Below are 26,777 nucleotides of genomic sequence, written 5' to 3'. Positions count from 1 at the left end.
GAGGAGCATGGCATAGGGGAACACAAGTGTAGGAAAGGACTCACTCAGGTAGGACATTTGCAAACCAGCTGATGGCCTGGTGTGGTGAATGTCCCTCAGGAAGAAGGGTCCAATGATGTCCAATGAAGACCCATGCTGATGTCCCCATTGGGATCTTGGGGCAAGTATAGTTCAGACCTGCCAGGCTTCTACCTTGTCCGTGTTGTCAGGAACAGAAGGGCAGCTCCACCTCCTTTTCTTCTCAGATTATCCTAGGCCATGGGCAGCCCTCATTATTGGCCATGTCCCTTGTAACAGACTCACTAAAATGATCCTTGCCTTCCCTCTCCACAACCTGTCAGCTGTCCTTTCATGACCCAGGGGAAGAATCAAGGATGGCAATGACAAATTCACAATCTCTTAGCCAGAGAAGGATTTCATAACTTGTTATAGACATTTGCAATCTTGGCAAAAATTTTGTACAACAGACCTTCTTTCTCACCCTGTTGAAGCCACATAGCCCCCTCCCTGGGGCCTCTCTTCTGAACACAAACACCCTGGGGAACTTTCACTGCTGTTCCCATATGAGGATGAGGACATGACACTCCCTGAGAGTTTAAGCAGTCACCAAGTCAGTAGAGAGCTGTGTTGAGCTCAGACCCTCACTTGGTTGGGGCAGGTATATTGACACCAGGGAAGGGCACAGCTGGGGCCAGGAAGAGAACTCCACCATGGATGTAACTTCTGCAGACTGATCTCTGTGGGCAGAAGCAAGTTAGCCCCTGATCTGGGCATGCTGGACAACCCCAAGGAGTAACTTTGTAGGCAGTGTCTGCACCCATCTGAGGGGCCAGCCTCAAGGGGGCTGAATATGGACTTCTCACTGGTCTGGATGCTGGCATCTGAGTAAGATTCTCAGGTATGCAGCAGCTGTTCTCAGAGCACTCCCACACTCCCCTGGGCCTTGGGCTGAAGGTGCTCAAATAACCCCGCATAAGCCACAGGCAATGCTGCAGTGCCCCCACCCTCCAGAATGATGAAAGTGAAACTGATTTAGGCCTATTTTGAGAACTGGAGTCATTTCCAGGAATAGAAAGTGATAGCAGCTCTCCCTAAATTCCTTCCTGCTGGGGCTGGGGCCCTGCCACCAGCTTTATTCAGAAATCACACAGCTCTGAGCAGGAAAGGACTGGAGCAGAAAACCCTGCAAGATTGCCTTCTCCTTCCTAGCTCCTCTTCCCTCCTTTCGTCTAGATTCTTCCTAGGACAACCCCAACCCAGCACAACTCCCTTCTTTCCTTCTGGAGCAATCCGGGCATGGAACCAGTTTTGGAGAACCTCAGAGGTAATTGTCTCTGCCTGAGGGCTGGACCCGTTCCGTGGGAGGGTTAACTTGCCAGGAGGACCACTGACATCTGCCTGATCACAGTCACCCTTTGCTTCCTGGAGCAGGTAAGTGAGAGAGCTCCTACAACACAATGTGGCTAATAACCCTGTAGGAGTGAAGACATGAAAGGTGCCTGACACCAGGGCAGGAGAGCTTTGGGATTGGCTTATCCATTTCAGTGAGTATTCACAACAGGGCCCCTCTCTGACATTCTTCAGGGGCAAAACTCAGAACCCTATATTTTGTTTGCATCGAACCAATTCTACCTTCCAGTGTGGAGGCAATGGACCTTTCATCTCAATATTCATGGCAGTGGGGGTCTTCTGATGGGACCATGTTTGGAAAAGGACAGCAGGATTTGCCATTCTTATTCTCTTAGAGTTTAAGTAGGACATAGGACAATGGCAATCTCTGGGGTAACCTGGAATTGGGAAAGTCTATCTGGAGCACTAGCTGGACCTCCTGTGGATTACAGGCTAGGGGTGGGGTTTTAGGGACAAGGTGTCTAACAGACCTTAGACAATGTATAACAATGCACATGTGTATCTACATAGAAGAAACTGCCCCTATTGCTGGACACCAACTCCATCCTTTACAGATGATGTCAGTGAGGTGGACTCTTGAAATACTCTCTTCCCAGACCAGATCCTTTTGTGCTTTATGCCCATTGATGATGCAGATGTTTATTATACTTCCCTAGAATAAAACAATATGTATATTTTTTCCTCACCCTTTCCCTGTGATGATAAAATGGGGGGGGGGGAATGTGGGGCTTGATCCACATTGGGTTCAAACTCACAAAAGTCCTTGATGCCTCAGATTTCTATTCTGGGCCAAGGCTGATCCCTGCTTCATGGTTCAAGATAATTGGGCATGACATGAACTATATAGGACCTTGCATGGGAAATCCACTAATGAGTGTTTTTCATTCTGCTTCTTAGATCATGAAATCTATTTGGTGCATTATAACAAGAGTTCAAAAAATTTACCCATTGGAATAGATGCAGTAGATCAAAATGGAGGGTAGGGAAATTGTTGGTAAAATCTTTCTTCAGGTATATACATGTATGTGAATGCATGTGTGCTGAGTGGGTACTTAGTTCCTATATGACATGCATCTCTCACTGCTGGTCTCCTTTAGAAGACTTTGAAAGATCTGCTCACAGGGTCTGTTTCTCCCTGCAAGCACAACTGCCCTCTCTAGTTGAATCTGCTCCCTGGGCTCCCTCCATAAAAGCCTATGTTTCTTTATTCAGGGACCCTCAAACCCTGTTCAGATAGGGAAGATCAGAGGTATAACTTGAGTATGACCTGCAAAAAAGTGAGCCTAGGGCCACTTCCATCCCAGGCTCATTTCTGATGGCCTCTCCTCAACTTCTGGGTTAGTGCTCTGAGCTTCAATGTCTTGGAGGCTCACACACACACACACACACACACACACACACACACACACACACACCAACACTTGCACACTGACCACTCCTGGAAGACCTGCAACCTCTCATGGAGTTACCCTTGTCCCAGCCTGGCCTGGCAGTGACACATGGGCATAGTGCTATCTTAAAGGACCCTGAGAGGATCCCACATGCAGGGTTGTCTAGCACCAGGTACAAGGCAGGAACCAGATGAGCAGGTAGTGGGAAACAGGGAGCTGTGGCTTGTGCTGTAGGGCCTCAGTCATTCCCTCCAATAGGGTCCAGCACAGGTGCTCTGGTGAGGAGACATGTGCAAAGTACATGGTTGGGTCAGACATAGTCACAGAAATGTTCTGGAAGATTGTAGGTTTGTGCTTACCTCCCATAGCCACCCTGAAGTGGGAGGCTCATACTCTGCCCCGGCCCCTACTTGCTTTCCAAAAGGCTATGGGAGAGCTGGCTTCAGCATTTCAGATGACAGATTTAGGAAGCAAAGTTAATTTATCTGTCAACCAGTAAGTGTAAGATATGCGATGATATATTGTGTTTCATTCATTTAACAGAAATGTGTCCCATACCTGTTGGGCACTAAGAGCACTAGGCAGAGCCTAAGAAATTATTTACTGAGAGTGCCAAGATCTGTATGTGTGTTTTTATGATACCAAGTATCTAACATGGGATGACACAATACTTTCTGGGACTTTCACCTTTTGAAGAGACAGTGTTGTTTTCAATTAATCTAGCACATGGGAAGTCAAGGTGAGATGGGTTCATGTGGAGGTTGTGATGGGATTTAGACAAACCAGGAAAAAGATTCATGGGCTCTAGCCTGGTTCTTATGGTCTGGCTAGCATGGGTCCCACAGGACCACTGATAAGGACATCCGGCCTTCCCCAACCCACACTAGGGGCAAACTTACAGGCAAGCAGAATACATAGCATGTTCAGGGGCAGAAGAAACCCCTTCACACAACCAAGTCAGTGAGCCTGGAACTCATCCAGAAGATTGTCTCCCTAGGGTCATGATGGCAGGTAAGGCCTCCAGGAACCTCTATGTCCCCCACAAAAAAGAACTTGGGCTATTGTTGGGCAAGGTCAAGAGAGGTCTTAAAGAAGGCTTTGAGTATAAGGGCCAGGGAGGGCTACTCTTAGATATTCTCATTCCAAAGTGTCCCTCCAGCCTGATCCAGGCCAGGGCTCCATCTTTTTTGCTTTTAGCCAGCTTTATCCAATCATGTTCTGCCCCACCATGTCATTCACCCCCTTACCAAGCTCAGGGCACCTCCACTCCCTACAGGAGGAGGCACCATCCTTACTGACATATTGTACCTCGAATTTGTCACAGGGGCTCCTGGTGGAAGACCCTGAAGACTTTGTGGGCACAGGCCTCAAGGGATTCTGGTCCCCAAGCAGATGGGATGGTGATTACATCATATTCCATGAGCTTCCCTCCCTCTGAACTCCCTGCATCTCCTGATCATTTCATAATGCGTCTATCTCCCAAGGGGGGTCAAGTTCCCTGCAACGGTTTCTAAGAGGTAGGGAAACATTGTAGGATTTTTCCTCATACTTGCAAAGCAGTGAGTTTTCCTTAATGTGTTTTGAGGATGGGAGCTGAGAGTGGACTGTGATTTCCATTCTCTCCCCAAATTAAGAAGGGTACATCCAGGGAGAGGTAAGTGGCAATTGATAGCAATAAGTGGACCCACATCCCCAAGAGCAGCATCTCAGCATCCAGCCATCCCTCAGCCCCTGGAGCTGGAGATTCAACATTAACTAGGATCATCCTCCCCTCCTACCCAGGTAGAAACAGAAAATCACATTATTGGAGTAAATCTTGGATCCTCCAACATTGCTTTGTAATTTCAAGCTTGTTTCTTCTTATTATTTATTTAAATTCAATTTAGTTAATATATAGTGTATTATTAGTTACAGGGGTAGAATTTAGTGATTCATCAGTTCCATATAACACCCAGTGCTCATCCAAACAAGTGCCCTCCTTATTGCCCATCACACATTTAGCCCATCCCCCCAATCACCTCCCTCCAGCAACCCTCAGTTTGTTCCTTATAGTTAAGAGTATCTTATGATTTGCCTCCCGTCTTTTTTATTTTATTTTATTTAAATTCAATTAATTAACATATAGTGTATTATTAGTTTTGAAGGTAGAGTTCAGTGAACCCTCAGTTTGTTTCCTATGGTTAAGAGTCTCATGGTTTGTCTCCCTCTCTAATTTTGTCTTGTTTTATTTTTCTCTCCCTCCCTTTATGCTCCTCTGTTCCGTTTCTTAAATTCCACATTTGAGTGAAATCCTATAATTGTCTTTCTCTGATTGACTTACTTTGCTTAGCATAATACCCTCTAGTTCCATCCATGTCATGGCTAAGATTTCATTTTTTTGATGACTGAGTAGTATTCATTATATATATATATCACATCTTCTTTATCCATTCATCTGTCAATGGACATCTGTGTTCTTTCCATATTTTGGCTATCGTGGACATTGCTACTATAAACACTGGGGTTCATGTGCCCCTTCAAATCACTGTTTGTATCCTTTGGGTAAACACCTAGTAGTGCAATTGCTGGGTCATAGTATAGTTCTATTTTTAATTTTTTGAGGAACCTCCATACTGTTTTCCAGACTGTCAAGCTTATTTCTTATCTGTGACATGCTCACAGATCACATCTGTGAAACATCTTCATCTGTAACAGGAATAATAATATCTCTTATCTAATAGAGCTTGGGGAAGATTAATCAAGAAATGCCAAGCAAAGACCCAGCTCAGACAGACTCACAGAAACGGGGCCTTCCTACACTGTGATAAGAATTGGAGGGAGTAAGAAGAGTCAGAGGAAAGTCTTCCTCAGAGATCCTAATAAGACCAAAGAGGATTCACCAGAGGTTACCAGGAGGCCTGCCCAGAGCTTCGCCTGGGTCATACCATGAAAACCTCACTAGAGTCCTATTGGGTCGGTAGCATGGCTTCCAGGCTGCATAAGACAGAACACTGGGGTTCAGTTGTCATTGTGAAAATGTTCACATTGCCCGAGCTTGTCTGCAAACCCAGGGTGGGGCTCTCACCAGTTTTTGCATGGGGAGGGTGAGTCCAGGACTTATGCTGGATGAAAACACCTGGAGAAGTCTGAGGGGCAGCGATGTAATCAGGACCCATCAGTGGAGAGGCAAGTGGAGTGGGTTTGGTGGCGGAGGAGAGCAAGAAGCTGCACCACAGGACCTGCAAGCCAGTGAGAAATTTCTCCTACAGATGGGCTGTGGGCCTTCTGATTCAGAAACCTGAACAGTTGGGTATGAGGACTGGCCTCCAGCAGCATCAGGAGACCCCATTGATGGGTCTGGAAGGGAAGCCTTCATGGAGTAGAAGCCCTCATGGGGCTCACAGGGAAACTCTAGAGCAAAGAGGCAGTCTTAAATTGTTTTAAAAATTTGCATTTATACACATAAAGACGGTAGGTTTTTTTTAAGTTTTTATTTAAATTCAAGTTAGTTAGCATACAGTGTAATATAGTTTCAGGTTACAATGTAATGATTCAATACTTCCACGTATCACTCAGTGTTCATCACAACTACACTTCTCAATACCCATTCTCTATTTAACCCATCCCCCTACCCACCTCCCCCGTGCTAACGATCAGTTTGTTCTTTATATTTAAGAATCTGCTTCTTGCTTTGTCTCTCTCTTTTTGCTTCCCTTTGCTTGTTTGTTTTGTTTCTTTTTTTAAATTTTTTATTGTTATGTTAATCACCATGTATTACATCATTTGTTTTGGTGTAGTGTTCCATGATTCATTGTTTGTTCATAACACCCAGTGCTCCATGCAGAATGTGCCCTCTTTAATACCCATCACCAGGCTAACCCATCCCCCTACCCTCCTCCCCTCTAGAAACCTCAGTTTGTTTTTCAGAGTCCATCATCTCTCCTGGTTCGTCTCCCTCTCTGACTTACTCCCCTTCATTCTTCCTCTCCTGTATCTTCTTCTTTTTCTTTTTTCTTAAAATATGTTGCGTTATTTGTTTCAGAAGTACAGATCTGTGATTCAACAGTCTTACACAATTCACAGCGCTCACCGTAGCACATACCCTCCCCAATGTCTATCACCCAGCCACCCCATCCCTCCCACCCCCGACCACTCCAGCAACCCTCAGTTTGTTCCTGAGATTAAGAATTCCTCATATCAGGGAGGTCATATGATACATGCCTTTCTCTGATTGACTTATTTCGCTCAGCATAACACCCTCCAGTTCCATCCATGTCGTTGCAAATGGCAAGATCTCATTCCTTTTGATGGCTGCATAATATTCCATTGTGTATATATACCACTTCTTCTTTATCCATTCATCTGTCGATGGACATCTTGGCTCTTTCCACAGTTTGGCTATTGTGGACATTGCTGCTATAAACATTGGGGTGCACGTACCCCTTCGGGTCCCTACATTTGTATCTTTGTGGTAAATACCCAGTAGTGCAATTGCTGGATAATAGGGTAGCTCTAATTTCAACTGTTTGAGGAACCTCCATACTGTTTTCCAGAGGGGTTGCACCAGCTTGCATTCCCACCAACAGTGTAGGAGGGTTCCCCTTTTTCCACATCCCCGCCAACATCTGTCGTTCCCTGACTTGTTAATTTTAGCCATTCTGATGGGTGTGAGGTGGTATCTCATTGAGGTTTTGATTTGGATTTCCCTGATGCCGAGCGATGTTGAACACTTTTTCATGTGCCTGTTGGCCATTTGAATGTCTTCTTTGGAAAAATGTCTGTTCATGTGTTCTGCCCATTTCTGGTTTGGATTATTTGTTCTTTGGGTGTTGAGTTTGATAAGTTCTTTATAGATTTTGGATACTAGCCCTTTATCTGATATGTCATTTGCAAATATTTTCTCCCATTCTGTCAGTTGTCTTTTGGTTTTGTGGACTGTTTCTTTTGCTGTGCAAAAGCTTTTTATCTTGATGAAATCCCAATAGTTCATTTTTGCCCTAGCTTCCCGTGCCTTTGGTGATGTTTCTAGGAAGAAGTTGCTGCGGCTGAGGTCGAAGAGGTTGCTGCCTGTGTTCTCCTTTAGGATTTTGATGGACTCCTGTCTCACGTTTAGGTCTTTCAACCATTTGGAGTCTATTTTTGTGTGTGGTGTAAGGAAATGGTCCAGTTTCATTCTTCTGCATGTGGCTGTCCAATTTTCCCAACACCATTTGTTGAAGAGACTGTCTTTTTGCCATTGGACATTCTTTCCTGCTTTGTCAAAGATGAGTTGACCATAGAGTTGAGGGTCCATTTCTGGGCTCTCGATTCTGTTCCATTGATCTATGTGTCTGTTTTTGTGCCAGTACCATACTGTCTTGATGATGACAGCTTTGTAATAGAGCTGGAAGTCCGGAATTCTGATGCCGCCAGCTTTGCTTTTCTTTTTCAATATTCCTCTGGCTATTCAGGGTCTCTTCTGTTTCCATACAAATTTTAGGATTATTTGTTCCATTTCTTTGAAAAAAGTGGATGGTATTTTGATGGAGATTGCATTGAATGTGTAGATTGCTCTAGGTAGCATTAACATCTTCACAATGTTGGTTCTCCCAATCCATGAGCATGGAACGTTTTTCCATTTCTTTGTGTCTTCTTCAATTTCTTTCCTGAGTATTTTATAGTCTTCTGAGTACAGATCCTTTGCCTCTTTGGTTAAATTTATTCCTAGGTATCTTATGGTTTTGGGTGCAATTGTAAATGGGATCGACTCCTTGATTTGTCTCTCTTCTGTCTTGTTGTTGGTGTATAGGAATGCCACTGATTTCTGTGCATTGATTTTATAGCCTGCTACTTGACTGAATTCCTGTATGAGTTCTAGCAGTTTTGGGGTGGAGTCTTTTGGGTTTTCCACATACAGTATCATATCATCTGCAAAGAGTGAGAGTTTGACTTCCTCTTTGCCGATTTGGATGCTTTTGATTTCTTTTTGTTTTCTGATTGCTGTGGCTAGGACTTCTAATACTATGTTGAATAGCAGTGGTGAGAGTGGACATCCCTGCCGCGTTCCTGACCTTAGGGGAAAAGCTCTCAGCTTTTCCCCATTGAGAATGATATTCGCTGTAGGTTTTTCATAGATGGCTTTTATGATATTGAGGTATGTACCCTCTATCCCTATACTCTGAAGAGTTTTGATCAAGACAGGATGCTGTACTTTGTCAAATGCTTTTTCTGCATCTATTGAGAGGATCATATGATTCTTGTTCTTTCTTTTGTTAATGTATTGTATCACGTTGATTGATTTGCGGATGTTGAACCAGCCTTGCAGCCCAGGGATAAATCCCACTTGGTCGTGGTGAATAATCCTCTTAATGTACTGTTGGATCCTATTGGCTAGTATTTTGGTGAGAATTTTTGCATCCATGTTCATCAAGGATATTGGTCTGTAATTCGCCTTTTTGATGGGGTCTTTGTCTGGTTTTGGGATCAAGGTAATGGTGGCCTCATAAAAGGAATTTGGAAGTTTTCCTTCCATTTCTATTTTTTGGAACAGTTTCAGGAGAATAGGTATTAATTCTTCTTGAAATGTCTGATAGAATTCCCCTGGGAAGCCATCTGGCCCTGGGCTTTCTTTCTTGGGAGATTTTTGATGACTGCTTCAATTTCTTTAGTGGTTATAGGTCTGTTCAGGTTTTCTATTTCTTCCTGGTTCAGTTTTGGTAGTGGATACATCTCTAGGAATGCACCCATTTCTTCCAGGTTATCTAATTTGCTGGCATAGAGTTGCTCATAATATGTTCTTATAATTGTTTGTATTTCTTTGGTGTTGGTTGTGATCTCTCCTCTTTCATTCATGATTTTGTTGATTTGGGTCATTTCTCTTTTCTTTTTGATCAGTCTGGCCAGGGGTTTCTCAATCTTGTTAATTCTTTCAAAGAACCAGCTCCTAGTTTCGTTGATCTGTTCTACTGTTCTTTTGGTTTCTAGTTCATGGATTTCTGCTCTGATCTTTATGATTTCTCTTCTCCTGCTGGGTTTAGGCTTTATTTGCTGTTCTTTCTCCAGCTCCTTTAGGTGTAGGGTTAGGTTGTGTATTTGAGACCTTTCTTGTTTCTTGAGAAAGGCTTGTATTGCTATATACTTTCCTCTCAGGACTGCCTTTGCTGTATCCCAAAGATTTTGGACAGTTGTGTTTTCATTTTCATTGGTTTCCATGAATGTTTTTAATTCTTCTTTAATTTCCTGGTTGACCCATTCATTCTTTAGTAGGATGCTTTTTAGCCTCCATGTATTTGAGTTCTTTCCGACTTTCCTCTTGTGATTGAGTTCTAGTTTCAAAGCATTGTGGTCTGAAAATATGCAGGGAATGATCCCAATCTTTTGGTACTGGTTGAGACCTGATTTGTGACCTAGGATGTGATCAATTCTGGAGAATGTTCCATGGGCACTAGAGAAGAATGTGTATTCCGTTGCTTTGGGATGGAATGTTCTGAATATGTCTGTGAAGTCCATTTGGTCCAGTGTGTCATTTAAAGTCTTTATTTCCTTGTTGATCTTGTGCTTAGATGATCTGTCCATTTCAGTCAGGGGGGTGTTAAAGTCCCCCACTATTATTGTATTTTTGTCAATGTGTTTCTTTGCTTTTGTTATCTATTGCCTTATATAATTGGCTGCTCCCATGTTCGGGGCATAGATATTTACAATTGTTAGATCTTCTTGTTGGATAGACCCTTTAAGTAGGATATAGTGTCCTTCCTCATCTCTTATTACAGTCTTTGTTTTAAAATCTAGTTTGTCTGATATAAGGATTGCCACCCCAGCTTTCCTTTGGTGTCCATTAGCATGGTAAATGGTTTTCCACCCCCTCACTTTCAATCTGGGGGTGTCTTTGGGTCTAAAATGAGTCTCTTGCAGACAGCATATGGATGGGTCTTGTTTTTCAATCCAATCTGATAGCCTGTGTCTTTTGATTGGGGCATTTAGCCCATTTACATTCAGGGTAACTATTGAAAGGTATGAATTTAGTGCCATTGTATTGCCTGTAAGGTGACTGTGACTGTATGTTGTCTGTGTTCCTTTCTGATCTTTGCTGCTTTTAGGCTCTCTCTTTTCTTAGAGGACCCCTTTCAATATTTCTTGGATGGCTGGTTTCGTGTTTGCAAATGCCTTTAGTTTTTGTTTGTTCTGGAAGCTTTTTATCTCTCCTTCTATTTTCAATGACAGCCTAGCTGGATATAGTATTCTTGGCTGCATATTTTTCTCGTTTAGTGCTCTGAAGATATCTTGCCAGTCCTTTCTGGCCTGCCAGGTCTCTGTGGATAGGTCTGTTGCCAATCTAATGTTTCTACCATTGTAGGTTACATATCTCTTCTCCCGAGCTGCTTTCAGGATTTTCTCTTTGTCTCTGAGACTCGTAAGTTTTACTATTAGATGTCGGGGTGTTGACCTATTATTATTGATTTTGAGAGGGGTTCTCTGTGCCTCCTGGATTTTAATGCCTGTTTCCTTCCTCACATTAGGGAAGTTCTCTGCTATTATTTGCTCCAATATACCTTCTGCCCCTCTCTCTCTTTCTTCTTCTTCTGGGATCCCAATTATTCTAATGTTGTTTTGTCTTATCATATCACTTATCTCTCGAATTCTGCCCTCGTGATCCTGTAGTTGTTTCTCCCTCTTTTTCTCAGCCTCTTTATTTTCCATCATTTGGTCTTCTATATCACTGATTTTCTCTTCTGCCTCATTTATCCTAGCAGTTAGTGCCCCCATTTTTGATTGCACCTCATCAATAGCCTTTTGATTTCGACTTGGTTAGATTTTAGTTCTTTTATTTCTCCAGAAAGGGTTTCTCTAATAACTTCCACACTTTTTTCAAGCCCAGCTAGTATCTTTAAAGTCATGATTCTGAACTCTAGGTCCGACATCGTACTAATGTCCGTATTGAGTAGGTCCCTGGCTGACGGTACTACCTCTTGTTCTTTTTGCTGAGGTGATTTTTTTTCGTCTTGTCATTTTGTCCAGAGGAGAATAGATGAATGAGAGAACAAAATGCTAACAAGTTTACAATGTCCCCAGCAAATATACTGTATACAAATCAGAAAAGACCTGAAACCAGGGGAAAAGAAAGGGAAAGAAAGAAAAAAGAAAGAGAAAAAAAAGAAAAAAGATAAAAACAAAAACAGAACAATACAAAAAAAGCAGAATGTGATCAAATATGATCAGGCTAGTGCATAGATCAGTGCCACACACTAGATTTGGGGCGTATTTTGGTCTGTTAGGAAAAAGTGCCTCCTAAAATTTTAAAGGAAGAAAGACATATATGTACAAAATAAGGGTTGATACAATGAAGGGATAGAAGATGACTGTAAAGATGAAAATTATAAAAGATTTTATAAAAGGACTTGATAAGATAAGAAGTTGTTTGAAAAAAGAAAGAAGATTTAAAAAAAAAAAGAAAGAAAAAAGGGAGAGAATGTGATCAGGCAGGAGACTAGAACTCAGCCATACACTAGTGATTCAGGGTATATTTTGATCTGTTAGAAGAAACTGTATCTCAAAATTTTAAAGAGAGAACAACTTATATATATATGCCAAAAATAAGGGTAACTACTATGAATGGATAAAATATGACTCTAAAAATGAAAAATAAAAAGTGTTTTTTTTTTAAAAGAGATTGATAAGATGTTGGTTGAAAAAGGGAAAAAGAAAAAAAAAACAGTTAACAAAAATTAACTTTGATGAACTAATGAATCATGGTAAAAAAAAAAGCTATGAATTCTATGTGCAGTATTCCCCTAGCGCTGGAGTTCTCCCGTTCTCCTTGATCGCTAAACTTGGTCTTGGCTTGCTGGCTGTTCGTGCTGATCTTCTGGGGGAGGGGCCTGTTGCTGTGGTTTCCAAATGTCTTTGCCGGAGGCTGAATTGCCCCGCCCTTGTCGGTCCGGGCTAAGCAAGCTGCTCGGGTTTGCTCTCAGGAGCTTTTGTTCCCTGCAAGCTCTCCGTACAGCCTTGGAGGACCAGGGCAAAAATGGTGGCCTCCCAATCTCCACCCGGAGGAGCTGAGAACTCGGGGCCCCGCTCCTCAGTGCGCCCCCAGCGAAAAGCAGTCACTTCCTTGTCCCCGGTCTCCAGCCGCACTCCGTGCTCACCCGGCCTGTGACCGAGCGTTGCTATCTCTGGCACCCGACCCCGTGTGTGGAGTCTCCAAACCCAGCAGATCCCTGTGGTGCGCTCCCGCGCCGCTCCTCCCAGGGGAGGAAGGGGAGTCTCACCAGCTCTGTCGCTTGTTGGGTCCCTGCTGCAGGAGCAGTGGCCCGACTGGGCCGCGGATCACAGTTTATGGCCACCCCGAGCTGAGAGCCCGCGCCTCAGCTCCGTCTCTGCAGCCGGCTTCCCCGCTCCGATACCTGGGAGCTCTGGCGCACTCAGGCTCCCCCGGTCTTTCTGTGACCCCACGGGTCCTGAGACCACACTGTCCCGGGAGGATTCCACCCCCTGCTTAGCCACTGCAGCGACGTCCCTCAGCGGAGCCGACTTCCAACAGTTCCGATTTTGTGCTCCGCGACTCTATCACTTGCCAGAAGCGGCCGGCGGAGGTCCCTCCCCCGCTGTCTATCCTCCCGAATATCACCTCGGATTCACTTCTCCGCACGTCCTACCTTCCAGTAAGTGGTCGCTTCTCTGTTCAGATAGTTGTTGCTACTCTCCTCTTTGATCTCCTGTTGAGTTCGTAGGTGTTCAGAATGGTTTGATCCCTATTCAGCTGAATTCCTGAGACCAGACGAAATCTAGGTCTCCTACTCCTCCGCCATCTTGCTCCGCCTTGTTTGTTTTGTTTCTTAAATTCCACACATGAGTGAAATCATATGGTATTTGTCTTTCTCTGTCTGACTTATTTTGCTTAGTATAATATTCTCTAGCTCAAACCATATCATTGCAAATGGTAATATTTCATTTTTTGTGGCTGAGTAATATTCCATTGTATATATATACAACACCTTTTTTTTAAATTTTATTTTATTATGTTATGTTAGGCACCATGCAATACCTCATTAGTTTTTGATGTACTGATCCACCATTCATTGTTTTCGTATAACACCCAGTGCTCCATGCAGTACGTGCTCTCCTTAATACCCATCACTGGACTAACCCATCCCTCTACCCCCTTCCCCTCTAAAACCCTCAGTTTGTTTCTCAGAGTCCATAGTCTCTCGTGGTTCATCTCCCCCTTTGAGTCCCCCCTTCCTTTTTCCCTTCCTCCTAATGTCCTCCATGCTATTCCTTATGTTCCACAAATAAGTGAAACCATATGATAACTGACTTTCTCTGCTTGACTTATTTCACTTAGCATAATGTCCTCCAGTCCCATCCATGTGGATGTAAAAGTTGGGTATTCATCCTTTCTGATGGCTGAGTAATATTCCATTGTATATATGGACCACATCTTCTTTATCCATTCATCTGTTGAAGGGCATCTTGGCTCTTTCCACAGTTTGGCTATTGCGGACATTGCTGCTATGAGCATTGGGGTGCATATGGCCCTTCTTTTCACTACATCTGTGTCTTTGGGGTAAATACCCAGTAGTGCAATTGCTCGATCATAGTATACCACACCTTCTTTATCCATTCATCAGTTCATGGACATTTGGGTTCTTTCTATAGTTTGGCTATTATAGATAATGCTGCTATAAACATCAGGGTGCATGTATCCCTTTGAATTCGTTTTTTGTATTCTAAGTAAATACCTAGTAGTACAGTTGCTGGGTCATAGAGTGTTGTATTTTTAACTTTTGAGGAACCTCCATACAGTTTTCCAGAGTGGCTGCATCAGTTTGAATTCCCACCATCAGTGCAAGAGGGTTCCCCTTTCTCCACATCCTCACCAACATCTGTTGTTTCTTGTGTTGTTGACTTTAGCCATTCTGACAGCTGTAAGATAATATCTCATTATAGTTTTGATTTGCATTTCCCTGATGATAAGTGATGATGAGCATCTTTTCATGTGTCTCTTGGCCATCTCTGTGTCTTCTTTGGAAAAAGGCCTATTCATGTCTTCTGACCATTTTTCAGTTGGATTATTTGGCTTTTGAGGGTTGAGTTTTATAAGTTTTTTTATATATATTTTAGATAATAACCCTTTATCAAATATGTCTTTACAAATATTTTCTCCCATTCTGTATGTTACCTTTAGTTTTGTTGTTTCCTTCACTCTGCAAAAGTGTTTTATTTTTATGTTGTCCCCATAGTTTATTTTTGCTTCTGTTTCCCTTGCTTTCTAGATTCATATCTAGAAAGAAGTTGCTACAGTGATGTCAAGAAGTTACTGCCTATGTTCTCTTCTAGGATGTTTATGGTTTTAGGTCTCACATTTAGATATTTAATTCACTTTGAATTTATTTCTGTTTATGGTGTAAGAAATTTATTTCTGCATGTTGCTGTCCAATTTTCCCAACGCCATTTGTTGAAGAGACTGTCTTTTTTCCATTGGATATTCTTTCCTGTTTGTTGAAGTTTCATTGACCATAAAATTCTGGGTTTAATTCTGGGTGCTTTATTCAGTTCCATTGATCTATGTGTCTATTTTTTTTTTCTTTTTTTTATTATGTTATGTTAATCACCATACATTACATCATTAGCTTTTGATGTAGTGTTCCATGATTCATTGTTTACATATAACACCCAGTGCTCCATTCAGTACGTGCCCTCTTTAATACCCATCACCAGGCTAACCCATCCCCCCATCACTCTCCCCTCTAGAACCCTGAGTTGGTTTCTCAGAGTCCATAGTCTCTCATGGTTCTTCTCCCCCTCCAATTTCCCCCACTTCATTTTTCCCTTCCTACTATCTTCTTCTTTTTTTTTTAACATATATTATTTGTTTCAGAGGTACAGGTCTGTGATTCAACAATTCATAGCACTCACCATAGCACATACCCTCCCCAATGTCTATCACCCAGCCACCCCATCCCTCCCACCCCCCACCACTCCAGCAACCCTCAGATTGTTTCCTGAGATTAAGAATTCCCATTAGTGAGATCATGTGATACATGTCTTTCTCTGATTGATTTACTTCGCTCAGCATAATACCCTCCAGTTCCATCCACGTCCTTGCAAATGGCAAGGTTTCATTCCTTTTGATGGCTGCATAATATTCTATTGTATATATATATATATATATATATATATATATATATATATATATATATACACTTCTTCTTTATCCATTCATCTGTTGATGGCCATCTTGGCTCTTTTCATAGTTTGACTATTGTGAACATTGCTGCTATAAACATCAGGGTGCACGTACCCCTTCGGATCCCTACATTTGCATCTTTGGGGTAAATACCCAGTACTGCAATTGCTGGGTCGTAGGGTAGCTCTATTTTCAACTTTTTGAGGAAACTCCATACTGTTTTCCAGAGTGGCTACACCAGCTTGCATTCCCATCAACAGTGTAAGAGGGTTCCCCTTTCTCTGCATCCCTGCCAGCATCTGTCCTTTCCTGACTTATTAACTTTAGCCATTCTGACTGGTGTGAGGTGGTATCTCACTGAGGTTTTGATTTGGATTTCCCTGATGCCGAGCGATGGTGAGCACTTTTTCATGTGTCTGTTGGCCATTTGGATGTCTTCTTTGGAAAAATGTCTGTTCATGTCTTCTGCCCATTTCGTGATTGGATCATTTGTTCTTGAGGTGTTGAGTTTAAGAAGTTCTTTATAGATTTTGGATACTAGCTCTTTACCTGATATGTCATTTGCAAATATTTTCTCCCATTCTGTCAGTTGTCTTTTGGTTTTGTGGACTGTTTCTTTTGCTGTGCAAAAGCTTTTTATCTTGATGAAGTCCCAATAGTTCATTTTTGCCCTTGCTTCCCTTGCCTTTGGCGATGTTTCTAGGAAGAAGTTGCTGTGGCTGAGGTCGAAGAGATTGCTGCCTGTGTTCTCCTTTAAGATGTTGATGGATTCCTGTCTCACATTGAGGTCTTTCAACCATTCTGAGTCTATTTTTGTGTGTGGTGTAAGGAAATGGTCCAGTTTCATTCTTCTGCATGTGGCTGTCCAATTTTCCCAACACCATTTGTTGAAGAGACTGTCTTTTTGCCATTGGACATTCTTTCCTGCTTTGTCAAAGATAAGTTGACCATAGAGTTGAGGGTCCATTTCTGGGCTCTCGATTCTGTTCCATTGATCTATGTGACTGTTTTTGTGCCAGTACCATACTGTCTTGATGATGACAGCTTTGTAATAGAGCTTGAAGTCCAGAATTGTGATGCCACCAGCTTTGCTTTTCTTTTTCAACATTCCTCTGGCTATTCAGGGTCTTTTCTGGTTCCATACAAATTTTAGGATTATTTCTTCCATTTCTTTGAAAAAAATGGATGGTATTTTGATAGGGATTGCAGTGAATGTGTAGCTTGCTCTAGGTAGCACTGACATCTTCACAATATTTGTTCTTCCAATCCATGAGCGTGGAACGTTTTTCCATTTCTTTGTGTCTTCCTCAATTTCTTTCATGAGTATTTTATAGTTTTTTGGGTACAGATTCTTTGCCTCTTTGGTTAGATTTATTCCTAGGTATCTTATGGTTTTGGGTGCAATGGTAAATGGGATCGAATCCTTAATTTCCCTTTCTTCTGTCTTGTTGTTGGTGTATAACAATGCCACTGGTTTCTGTGCATTGATTTTAGATCCTGACACTTGACTGAATTCCTGTATGAGTTCTAGCAGTTTTGGGGTGGAGTCTTTTGGGTTTTCCACATAAAGTATCCTATCATCTGCAAAGAGTGAGAGTTTGACTTCTTCTTTGCCGATTTGAATGCCTTTTGTTTCTTTTTGCTGTCTGATTGCTGTAAGCTAGGACTTGTAATACTATGTTGAATAGCAGTGGTGATAGTGGACATCCCTGCCGTTTTCCTGACCTTAAATGGAAAGCTCTCAGTTTTTCCCCATTGAGAATGATATTTGCTGTGGGTTTTTCATAGATAGCGTTTATGATATTGAGGTATGTACCCTCTATCCCTATACTCTGAAGAGTTTTGATCAAGAAAGGATGCTGTATTTTGCCAAATGCTTTTTCTGCATCTATTGAGAGGATCATATGGTACCTGTTCTTTCTTTTATTAATGTACTGCATCACACTGATTGATTTGTGGATGTTGAACCAACCTTGCAGCCCAGGGATAAATCCCACTTGGTGTATGTGTCTATTTTTGTACCAGTACCATACAGGTGTTTTTTGTTTTGTTTTGTTTCTTTGTTTGTTTTTATTACAAACACATGTCTTAATGAAAGATGTTACTTAAAAAAATGGTTTTATACACATACTCATAAAAACACATACATATATGAGATAAGTACCATACTGTTTTGATCACTACAGCTTTGTAATATAACTTGAAGTCTGGAATCATGATGCCTCCAGCTTTGTTTTCTTTTTCAAGTTTGCTTTGGCTATTTGGGGTCTTTTGTGGCTTCATACAAATTTTAGGATTATTTGTTCTAGTTATGTGAAAAATGCTGTTGGTATGAAATTATAGATTTTTTAAGGGAAATTGCTACAGCAACCATTCAACTTGTGGGACTATGAAAGCCCACCAGCCAGCACTGTGTGTGTAGCCCCCAGGAGGAGAGTCCAACAGGTAATCTGAACCAATTCTCTTTCCCAGTCCTGCCTTATAAAATGCTTGCAAATCTTACATCAGGGCTCAGCTTATAGGAGAAAGTTCACAGGAGAACTTAGATACTTAAAATACTAATCACAACAGTGACCAGATAAACAGTCATGTATAAACATAAGTGCTGACATGAAAAATCAGTAGATTATTATTTGGAAAGTTTGTGTAACTTAGATGTTGAAGTGGATGAGGGATGGGGATTCCCTAGGTATGCAGTTAGTGGTGAAAGATATGGAAAATGTCTTGAGAGGAAAGAACATACACTTTTCACTGTTATCAAAAATAATTAAATTATTCTTGACTCTGAAGACATATGCAGTGAAGATGTGTGGGTCCTCAGGATTGAAGGATATTGAGTGTTGTCATAAGCTTACTTGTGCCCTATGGACATTCCCAGAGGGACATTCTGGGGTGGAGGAGTACTTGCACCTGCCTGACTCCTGACACAGAGACCCTCATGATGCTCTTCTGCTCAAGTCCATCCACATCTGTGGGTATATACCTAGCAATGTAATTGCTGGGTCATTTGGTGACTCTGTTTAAATTATTTTATCAGTTTTATGGAAATATTATTGACATACATCACTATGTAAGTTTAAGGCATACATCATGATGATTTGATTTACATATATTGTGAAATGATTACCACAATAGGTTCAGCTAACATCCATCATCTCTTAAAAATACAATAAAAAGAAAAGAGAGAAGAAAAAAGAGAAAAAATTCTCCATTTAATGAAAACTCCTAAGATGTATTCCCTTCACAACTTTCCTATAAATCATACCATGATGATATGTGTAGTCACCAGATGGTACATCACATCCCTAGTACTTACTTTTCTTATAACTGAAATCTTGTACCTTTTGAACACTTCCTCCAATCCCCCTCCTCTCACCCACTTCCTCCACCTCTCCCCAAGTCTGATCTCTTTTTCTATGAATTTATTTTATTTTATTTTATTTTTAAAGTCCACACATCAGTTAGATCATGCAGTATTTGAATCTGATTTATTTTATTTAGAATGATGCTTTCCAAGTCCATCCATATTGTCACAAATGGGATGATTTCTATGGCTGAATAATATGTTTAGAATTTTGAGACACTATCAAACATTTTTTGCAGAGGTTTGCTGTTTCTCATCTAAAGGCCTTTACAGTGAGTTAGGTGTGGATCCAACATCCTCAGTTTGGGATACCAAATCTGATGATTCCTCTGCTACACCGTGTGCCTGGTCTTCCTAACTCCCCTGCTTTTCCTATTTCTGTAGGTTATTCCACTGATCAGCAACATGACACAGCCTGCCCTGTCCCTTCACACCGCATTACCTACACCTTTCACCTCTGCTGTGCCATACCATAAGAGTTGGAACATCTTATCTAAACCAGGTGCCATGAACATAGAAAAAGCCTTGGAAGAAAGGAAGTTGGTGAAGGTGGTCTCTGCAGTCAGAGAGACCCTGAAGACAGCTTCCAGTGCCCCAGTGAGCATTGCAGTGACTGGGAACTCTGGCAATGGCATGTCTTCTTTCATCAATGCACTGCGGGGAATTGGGCATGGGGAAAAGGACGCAGCTCCCACGGGTGTAGTGAGAACCACCCAGATTCCCATTCACTACTCTTTCTCCCACTTTCCCAATGTAGAGTTATGGGACCTGCCTGGCACAGGGGCTACCACCCAAAGCCTAGAGACCTATCTGGAGGAGATGCAGTTTAGCAAGTATGATCTCTTCATCATCATTGCATCTGAACAGTTCAGCATGAATCTTGTGAAGCTTGCCAAAGTCATCCAGGGACAGGGAAAGAAGTTCTACATCGTCTGGACCAAGCTGGACAGAGACCTGAGTACACATGTGGTCTCAAAGGAACAACTCCTACAGAATATCCAGGAGAATATTCAGGTAATTCTCCAGAATGAGGGAATGTGTGAACCCATCATATTCCTGGTCTCCAGCTTTGATCCCTCATTGCATGACTTCCCAGAGCTTAGGAAAACCTTGCACAGAGACGTGTGTGAGATCCGGTACCATGCTCTCCTAGAGAATCTGTCTGACACCTGTGAGAAGGTCATTAATGACAAAGCAATCACTTTGCAGAGGCAAATGGGCTCAGAGTCTTTCCAGGACACCTTTGGCATCCAGAATGCAGATCATCTTGGGAAGTGTTTGAACGTCTACCACTCGCTCTTTGGTGTGGATGATGAATCTCTCCAGGAGGTGGCCCAGAGTATGGGAAAACCCATGGAGGAGTACAAAACCATTATGAAGTCTCAGGATCTGCACACTGTCCTCACAGGGGACTGGGCATTATCGTGGATGAATTGTAATACAGCCTCTTACTTATATTCAGTTCTGAGCTACATCCCAATCTTAGGTAACACTAGTATCCAGTACCTTAGAGGGTGGAATCAGAGGCGCCTCCTTGACATAGTTGTTGAGGACACCAAGACCATACTGAAGAAAATTCTGAAAGATGCCATCATCTGAAGAGTGAGGTCTCAGCAGGCTCCTTCTTGGGGAAAGTCAGGATATCTGGGGTCCTCTCCTCACACTGTACCCTTCAGAATTCTCAGTCAGCTCAATATTTCCACTTTTGTCGGTTCTAAGTTTCTTGAGGTAAATAAGCTGACTAGATCATTTTGAACCCACATCTCAGCAAATTTCCAAATATGTCCTACTTCTCATTTATTAAGTGAGCTGGGATCCAAAGATGGAAGAAAAGATTGCATAGTGTGACATAGTCTCATTCTGACATCCCCACATCACTTAATGTTAGCATCATTTTTCCAAGACCTCTTGGTTTTCTCCTGTTCCTTCACTTCTCACCTCTCAGTCCATGGATTCACAGAAGCACACCTGGAGGCAGAGGAGAGAACATCCTTTGGGATGTTCCCTTTGGGGAAATATGATGGAGAGTGTGTGTTAACTGTTCTCTGAAAAGTATTGTGTAGTGGTGCCAGGATCCAAGGCCAGTCTGGCGTCCTGTAAAGCTCTGTCCTTATATCTGTTCTCAGCAATTGCCCAAATCATTTATATACAAAAAAGGACACAGGGGTGGACTCAAGGACCATTTTACTGGGTTTGGGAAATTGTTGAATGGAAAAGCAAACCTGGCTATTATAAGTACCAAACACTGATCCCCCACACCAAGAGGTCCCATGCTCTTCACATGAACATGATCATGGTGCACCTGTCATAGGAAGTAGTGCCTGTTAGATTATGTTTGCTATACAGAAATGTTTGCTCACTTAAAGTACCTGCTATGTTCTGTTATTTGCCAAAGTTATCTCCCATATTGGTCAAAAGAAACTAAATTTGAGCATCACCATTAAGGAAATTAACCTGCCATCTATGATCTCACTGTTTATATAGTTAACCCAAACTATTAGAGACTCTATGAAAATTTCATTCCATTCCAGACCCTACCTCTAGATTTTTCTCCTTGCTGGGCATATGTGTAATAAAACTAGTTTTTTTTAGGGCGCCTGGGTGGCTCAGATGGTTAAGCATCTGCCTTCAGCTTGGGTCGTGGTCCCGGGGTCCTGGGATCAAGTCCCGCATCGGGCTCCCTGCTCCTTGGGAGCCTGCTTCTCTCTCTCCCTCTCTCTCTCCCTCTGTCTCTCATGAATAAATAAATGGAATATTTTAAAAAAAGAATTTTAAAAAACTGTTTTTTTTGTACAAAAAAATCTTCAGATAAAATTTGAAACCTCACTCTCCACCACCAGAAGTCATAACCTGGTTCTCACCACTGTGGGAATCATTCAGTCCTCACAAGAGCAAACTTCCTTCCCTGTCACCACCATCACTTTACTCTATTTACCTGGGAAGATTTCACCTAGTGTGGAGTCCAATCTGAATTTGGTGGACATCTGAACTGGCTTAATGTATAAAATTGTGGCCCATCTTTAGGCTTCTGCTCAAAAAAGAGGGCTTATCAGAGGTTATCATAAATATTCACTGGGATAGAGAGTGAAGTTCACATTGAATGGAAGTGAACTGAAAGAGGCATAGTAGAGTGTTTAAGAATCCTGGTTCCAGCGTGCCCTTGCCATGTGATCTTGGGCAAGTCAACTGATATTCCACTGTCTTAGTTTCCCAATAGTTAATATAGTGATAATAATATTACATCCTAAGATGTCCATCTACATCCAGGTAATGTGAGGATTTAATGAGTTAAAGCACATAAAGCACTTAGAATAGGGTCAAGCATGTAATTCTGTAAATGTTTGGTATTATCATTATCATTCCTTCTCTTCATGGCTAAGAAGGGATAACACTGAAAGACAGTTCCACCAAAAGGTGAGTGTCCTCAGATTGTCCATCCATTGGAAAGAGAAGAGTCTGCTGGGAGAGACCTGCATTCACATGGAAGCCTTGAAGGCATAGTTGCATCTCATTCTTTTTCCAACTGAGCTTGTTAAGTGTCCCCTTTGGAAAGTTCAGGAAGCAGAAGACAGTCCCATACACAGCACTATACTGCATCCTGAGATCTCTCATCCCCCCATGAGGGATGAGAGAGAGAATTGTGATGAGTAGTCAAAGGGTTTTAGAGATCAGAATGGCTGTAGGTGCAGAGTTCTTAGAGTAAACCCAACCCTAACCTGCCTCTCCTGGGTGATCATGATGAGGGAGGGTAAAGAAGAGCCCACACCCACTGGAGCCTCCCATAGCTCAGCCAAGAAGAAAACCAAGTCACACCAGGAAGCCTGAGGTCTTTTGGGGAGTTTGAGACCATGTATTTTACCACATAGGAAGCTAACATAGAAAAGCAGTCAAAGACAAAGAGGAGAGATCATCAAGGAGACAAAGTGATCAGAAGCTCCAATGAAGAGTTTTCTCCTCAGTGCCACAGGGAATCCCAGCAGGGGTGGGGTCAAATAGGAATAGAAAACACAATCTTGACCTGCCCCTAGATCGGTGGTAGGCACCTTTAAGATGGCCTCCAACATTATCTCCTATTTTCATGGCTTTGTTTAATCCTTCCCTGGAGTGACTAATGGAATATGGCAGCAAAAAATGGAATGTCCAAGAATTCCAGAATTTTGTTATGAAAAGTCTATAGCTTCTGTCTTATAAACACTCTCTATTCACTTGCTCAATCTCTTTCACTCTGGCTCCTACTCTTTCTCCCTCAGTCTCTCCCTCTCTTTTTCCCTCTCCCTCTTGCTCTCTCTGCCTAGTAATCATAGAAAGTTTAAACTAATCCCCCCTAAAGAATCAGAAGCCATGTGGGGGAGAACAGAGGCAGCCTGCATTAACTGCCAGTTATGTAAGTGTGTCATCTTGGGAGTAAATTCTCCAGCTCCAGCAAGACTTCAGAAGATGCAGTCCAGCTGGTAGCTTGACTACCACCTCAGGAGAGACCCTTATCCAGAACCACACAACTGAGACTGTTCCTGGATTTCTGACCCTCAATAACTATAAGCAAATAAGCACTTGTTTTTTAAGCCACTATGTTTCAGGGTTTTTGTTCCACAACAACAGATAACAGATAATACCATCAAGAAGCTCCTTACAGGCGGCAGTTGTGAGTGACTCCCTCCATCTGTGACAGTCACTCCTGCATGAACCCAGCATGAAGGAACTGCACCCTCTTTAATAACAACTCTTCCCTCCTAGGCCCCAGGACATGTCCTTCCCTGCTGTCTACTGAAGGACCAGTCTCTGCCAACATTCACAGGTCATTTCATCCAGCCTCAGGTCACACAGAGTTATGCAGTTTGAGGCTCTATGCTTAAGAAAAAGGGGGGGAAAAGAAGGAGCTAGACAGAGTGATGCTCCATAGTGAGAAGGAGAATAAATGACTGTAGAATGTGAGCACTCCCCTGAGGAAGAGCAGGCTAGGGTTCTCCCTGAAGGTGTCCTATGCAACACCTCAAATCCTTATTCTCATTTAGACTAGTTGCTCTCCCAGCCTGAAGCAGAGGCCTCATTCACATCCGTCCATTGCCTTGTGGTGCTGGTGCCTCTTGGATTCCCTGTTCTCTGTTCATTTAGATTGCATCCATTCTCAAACAAAGTTGGCAGGGGGAGTTCTCTGGGAGGTAAGCTTTCTAGTTTTTGCATTTCCAATTAATACCTTTATTTTGTGATCACTTTCAATAAATAGTTTAACTGATTATAGAATTCTGGACACAACATCATGTTCTCTTAGAACTCTGAAGATCTACCTCTTTCCAGCATGCCATGTCGCCAGTAAAAAGTCCAGTGCCAAATTCATTCTCATTCCTTGGGTGGTCACCTGGTTGTCTCCATGGAAAATTGTAGGAACTCTTCATCCTTGGGGTTCAGAAGTGTCACCAGGGGCTAGTGACCCAGAGCACTTCCATCAACACTCAGCATTCAGAAGGCTCCTCAAATGACAGCTGACATGAAAAGACATGGAGGAAACAGAAATGCATATTACCAAGTGAGAGAAATCAATCTGGGAAGGCTATATACTGCACGATTCCAACTGTGTAACATTCCGAAAAAGGCAAAACTTCAGATTCAATAAAAAGATCAGTGGTTCCCAAGGGCTCAGGGGAAGGAGGGATAAGTCAGTGGAGCACAGAGGCCATTTAGAGCAGTGAAACCACTCTGTGTAATATGATAATGGTGAATCAATGGTGGACAAATTATACTTTTGTCAAATCCCATAGAATATACAACACCAAGAGGGAACCCAATGTAAACTATGAACACAGAGGGATAAAGATGGGTCAGTTTGGGTTCATGAATTGTAGGATGGTGTGAGTTGTTGACAGTGGGGAGGCTGTACTTATGTGAGGGTAGGAAGTACATGGGAATCCTCTCTACCTTCCGCTCGATTTTGCTATTTACCCAAAACTGCTCTAAAATATAGTCTATTGAAAAAGATAATGTCTGCTTATAATGTTCTTCAGCTTTGGCATTGTCCTTTGTTACATTTTCTTTTTTTTCTTTTTTTTTTTTAAAGATTTTATTTATTTATTTGACAGAGAGAGACACAGCGAGAGAGGGAACACAAGCAGGGGGAGCGGGAGAGGGAGAAGCCAGCTTCCGGCCAAGCAGGGAGCCCGATGAGGGGCTCGATCCCAGAACCCTGGGATCGAGACCTGAGCCGAAGGCAGACGCTTAACGACTGAGCCACCCAGGCACCCCATGTGTTACATTTTCTAAGTGTAATATGTGTTTAGCCACTAGCTACAGTAGGATATATATGATATTTCATGCATACATACACACAGAATAAAGCAAGATATAAATACCTGTGAACTCAACTCCCAAATTAGGAACTAGATGTTTCTTATATCACTGAATATTCCCACAAGCTTCACCCTATATCCTGTCTCTCCACATCTCTTCTCAGAAGTACAAATCCTCCAAATTTTACATTTTACAGTTTAACATTTTTTTGCTTTCATTGGTTTTTACCATCTATGTGTTTCTTCAGACAATACATTATATAGTTTTGCATGTTTGGGTGCTTTAGAAAAATAGAATAATTTTGTGTGCCATCTTCTGTAAGCTGCTTTTCATTTACAACTGTTTCTATCACATGTGTTTTCCATTTTGCAAAGATAGAACATATTATCTATTTCCTGTCAGTGGACATTTTGGGTTGGGCTTCTTTACAGTTGTTTCTTTCTCTTCAAAGCAGTTCTCCTAGAAACACCTTACACATGTTTCTGGCACACCTGTGTAGAAACTTCTCCAGAAATAGGAGTGTAATGGCTGGGTCATAACATATGGATTCTTACACATTGCACCAAAGAAAGAGAATGCATTTCTTACCAAACAGCCTCAAATCTCCCATCACTCAGATATTTTCTATATTTTTATTACTATTGGACAGTTGAGAAGGATCTCCTACCCTAATATCTTAGAGTACATTTGTAACTTGGTGTCTGTGACCACCCATTTCTCTCTTAAGGAGGTTACATGGTGTCAGATCACATCTATATCTGAAGCAGCTTCCTGAATCATGTCCTTTAAGCTCTGCAGGAGCTGCTGGCTCATCCTCCAGGGTCTTCTTCTGAATGGACCTCCCCAGGGGTGCTGGGGTTCTCAGACACCCCACACCATTCTCTAGTCCAACTCTAACATTACACTAAGAGTACTGCTACTAAAAATTATTTTAGAGTAGGATTTGTTCTGACTGAAGTATATACCCCCCAACTTCCTATGTTGAAGCCCAAACCCCTATTGTGACTGTATTTGTAGGAGGTTGTTTAACGAGATAATGAAGGTTAGCTGACCTAAATGGGTGGGAGCCTATTCAATAGGACTGGCATCCTTAGAAGAGGAAGAGCACCAGAGATGTACACACACAGAGAAAGGCCACAGCAAGAAGGTGACCATCTCCAAGCTAAGGAGAGAGGCTTCAGGAGAA

At 42.2% G+C, this 26,777-nt stretch overlaps 1 protein-coding gene and 1 long non-coding RNA gene across 4 annotated transcripts in view; one reads left to right on the top strand and one right to left on the bottom strand.

The window, feature by feature from the left end:
* The first annotated feature begins 1,076 nt into the window (after positions 1 to 1,076).
* On the top strand, positions 1,077 to 24,550 carry LOC114201204 (immunity-related GTPase family M protein 1-like). Of its 3 annotated transcripts, none has more exons than XM_028093762.2 (2): positions 1,077 to 1,431; positions 19,694 to 24,550. In XM_028093762.2, the coding sequence occupies exon 2, from the start codon at positions 19,715 to 19,717 to the stop codon at positions 20,906 to 20,908; it is 1,194 nt and encodes a 397-aa protein (XP_027949563.1). In that variant the 5' UTR covers positions 1,077 to 1,431; positions 19,694 to 19,714; the 3' UTR covers positions 20,909 to 24,550. The 3 variants fall into 3 exon arrangements, with proteins under 3 accessions (XP_027949563.1, XP_087879326.1, XP_027949564.1); XM_088023200.1 differs by having other exon boundaries at positions 1,078 to 1,324; positions 20,067 to 24,550; XM_028093763.2 differs by having other exon boundaries at positions 1,100 to 1,324.
* LOC148164233 (uncharacterized) overlaps positions 24,371 to 26,777 on the bottom strand; it is a 59,398-nt gene continuing 56,991 nt past the window's right edge. Inside the window, exon 3 of the long non-coding RNA XR_015768152.1 lies at positions 24,371 to 24,789. This is a non-coding gene — a long non-coding RNA (uncharacterized LOC148164233). The remainder of the gene's footprint in view (positions 24,790 to 26,777) is intronic.

This window comes from Eumetopias jubatus, unplaced genomic scaffold, assembly GCF_037043125.1.
Source record: "Eumetopias jubatus isolate StellerSeaLion01/CBP00866 unplaced genomic scaffold, mEumJub1_p1.0 scaffold_5, whole genome shotgun sequence".
In the NCBI taxonomy this organism is placed as follows: Eukaryota; Metazoa; Chordata; class Mammalia; order Carnivora; family Otariidae; genus Eumetopias; species Eumetopias jubatus.
This window is presented reverse-complemented; position numbering and strand designations above follow the sequence as displayed.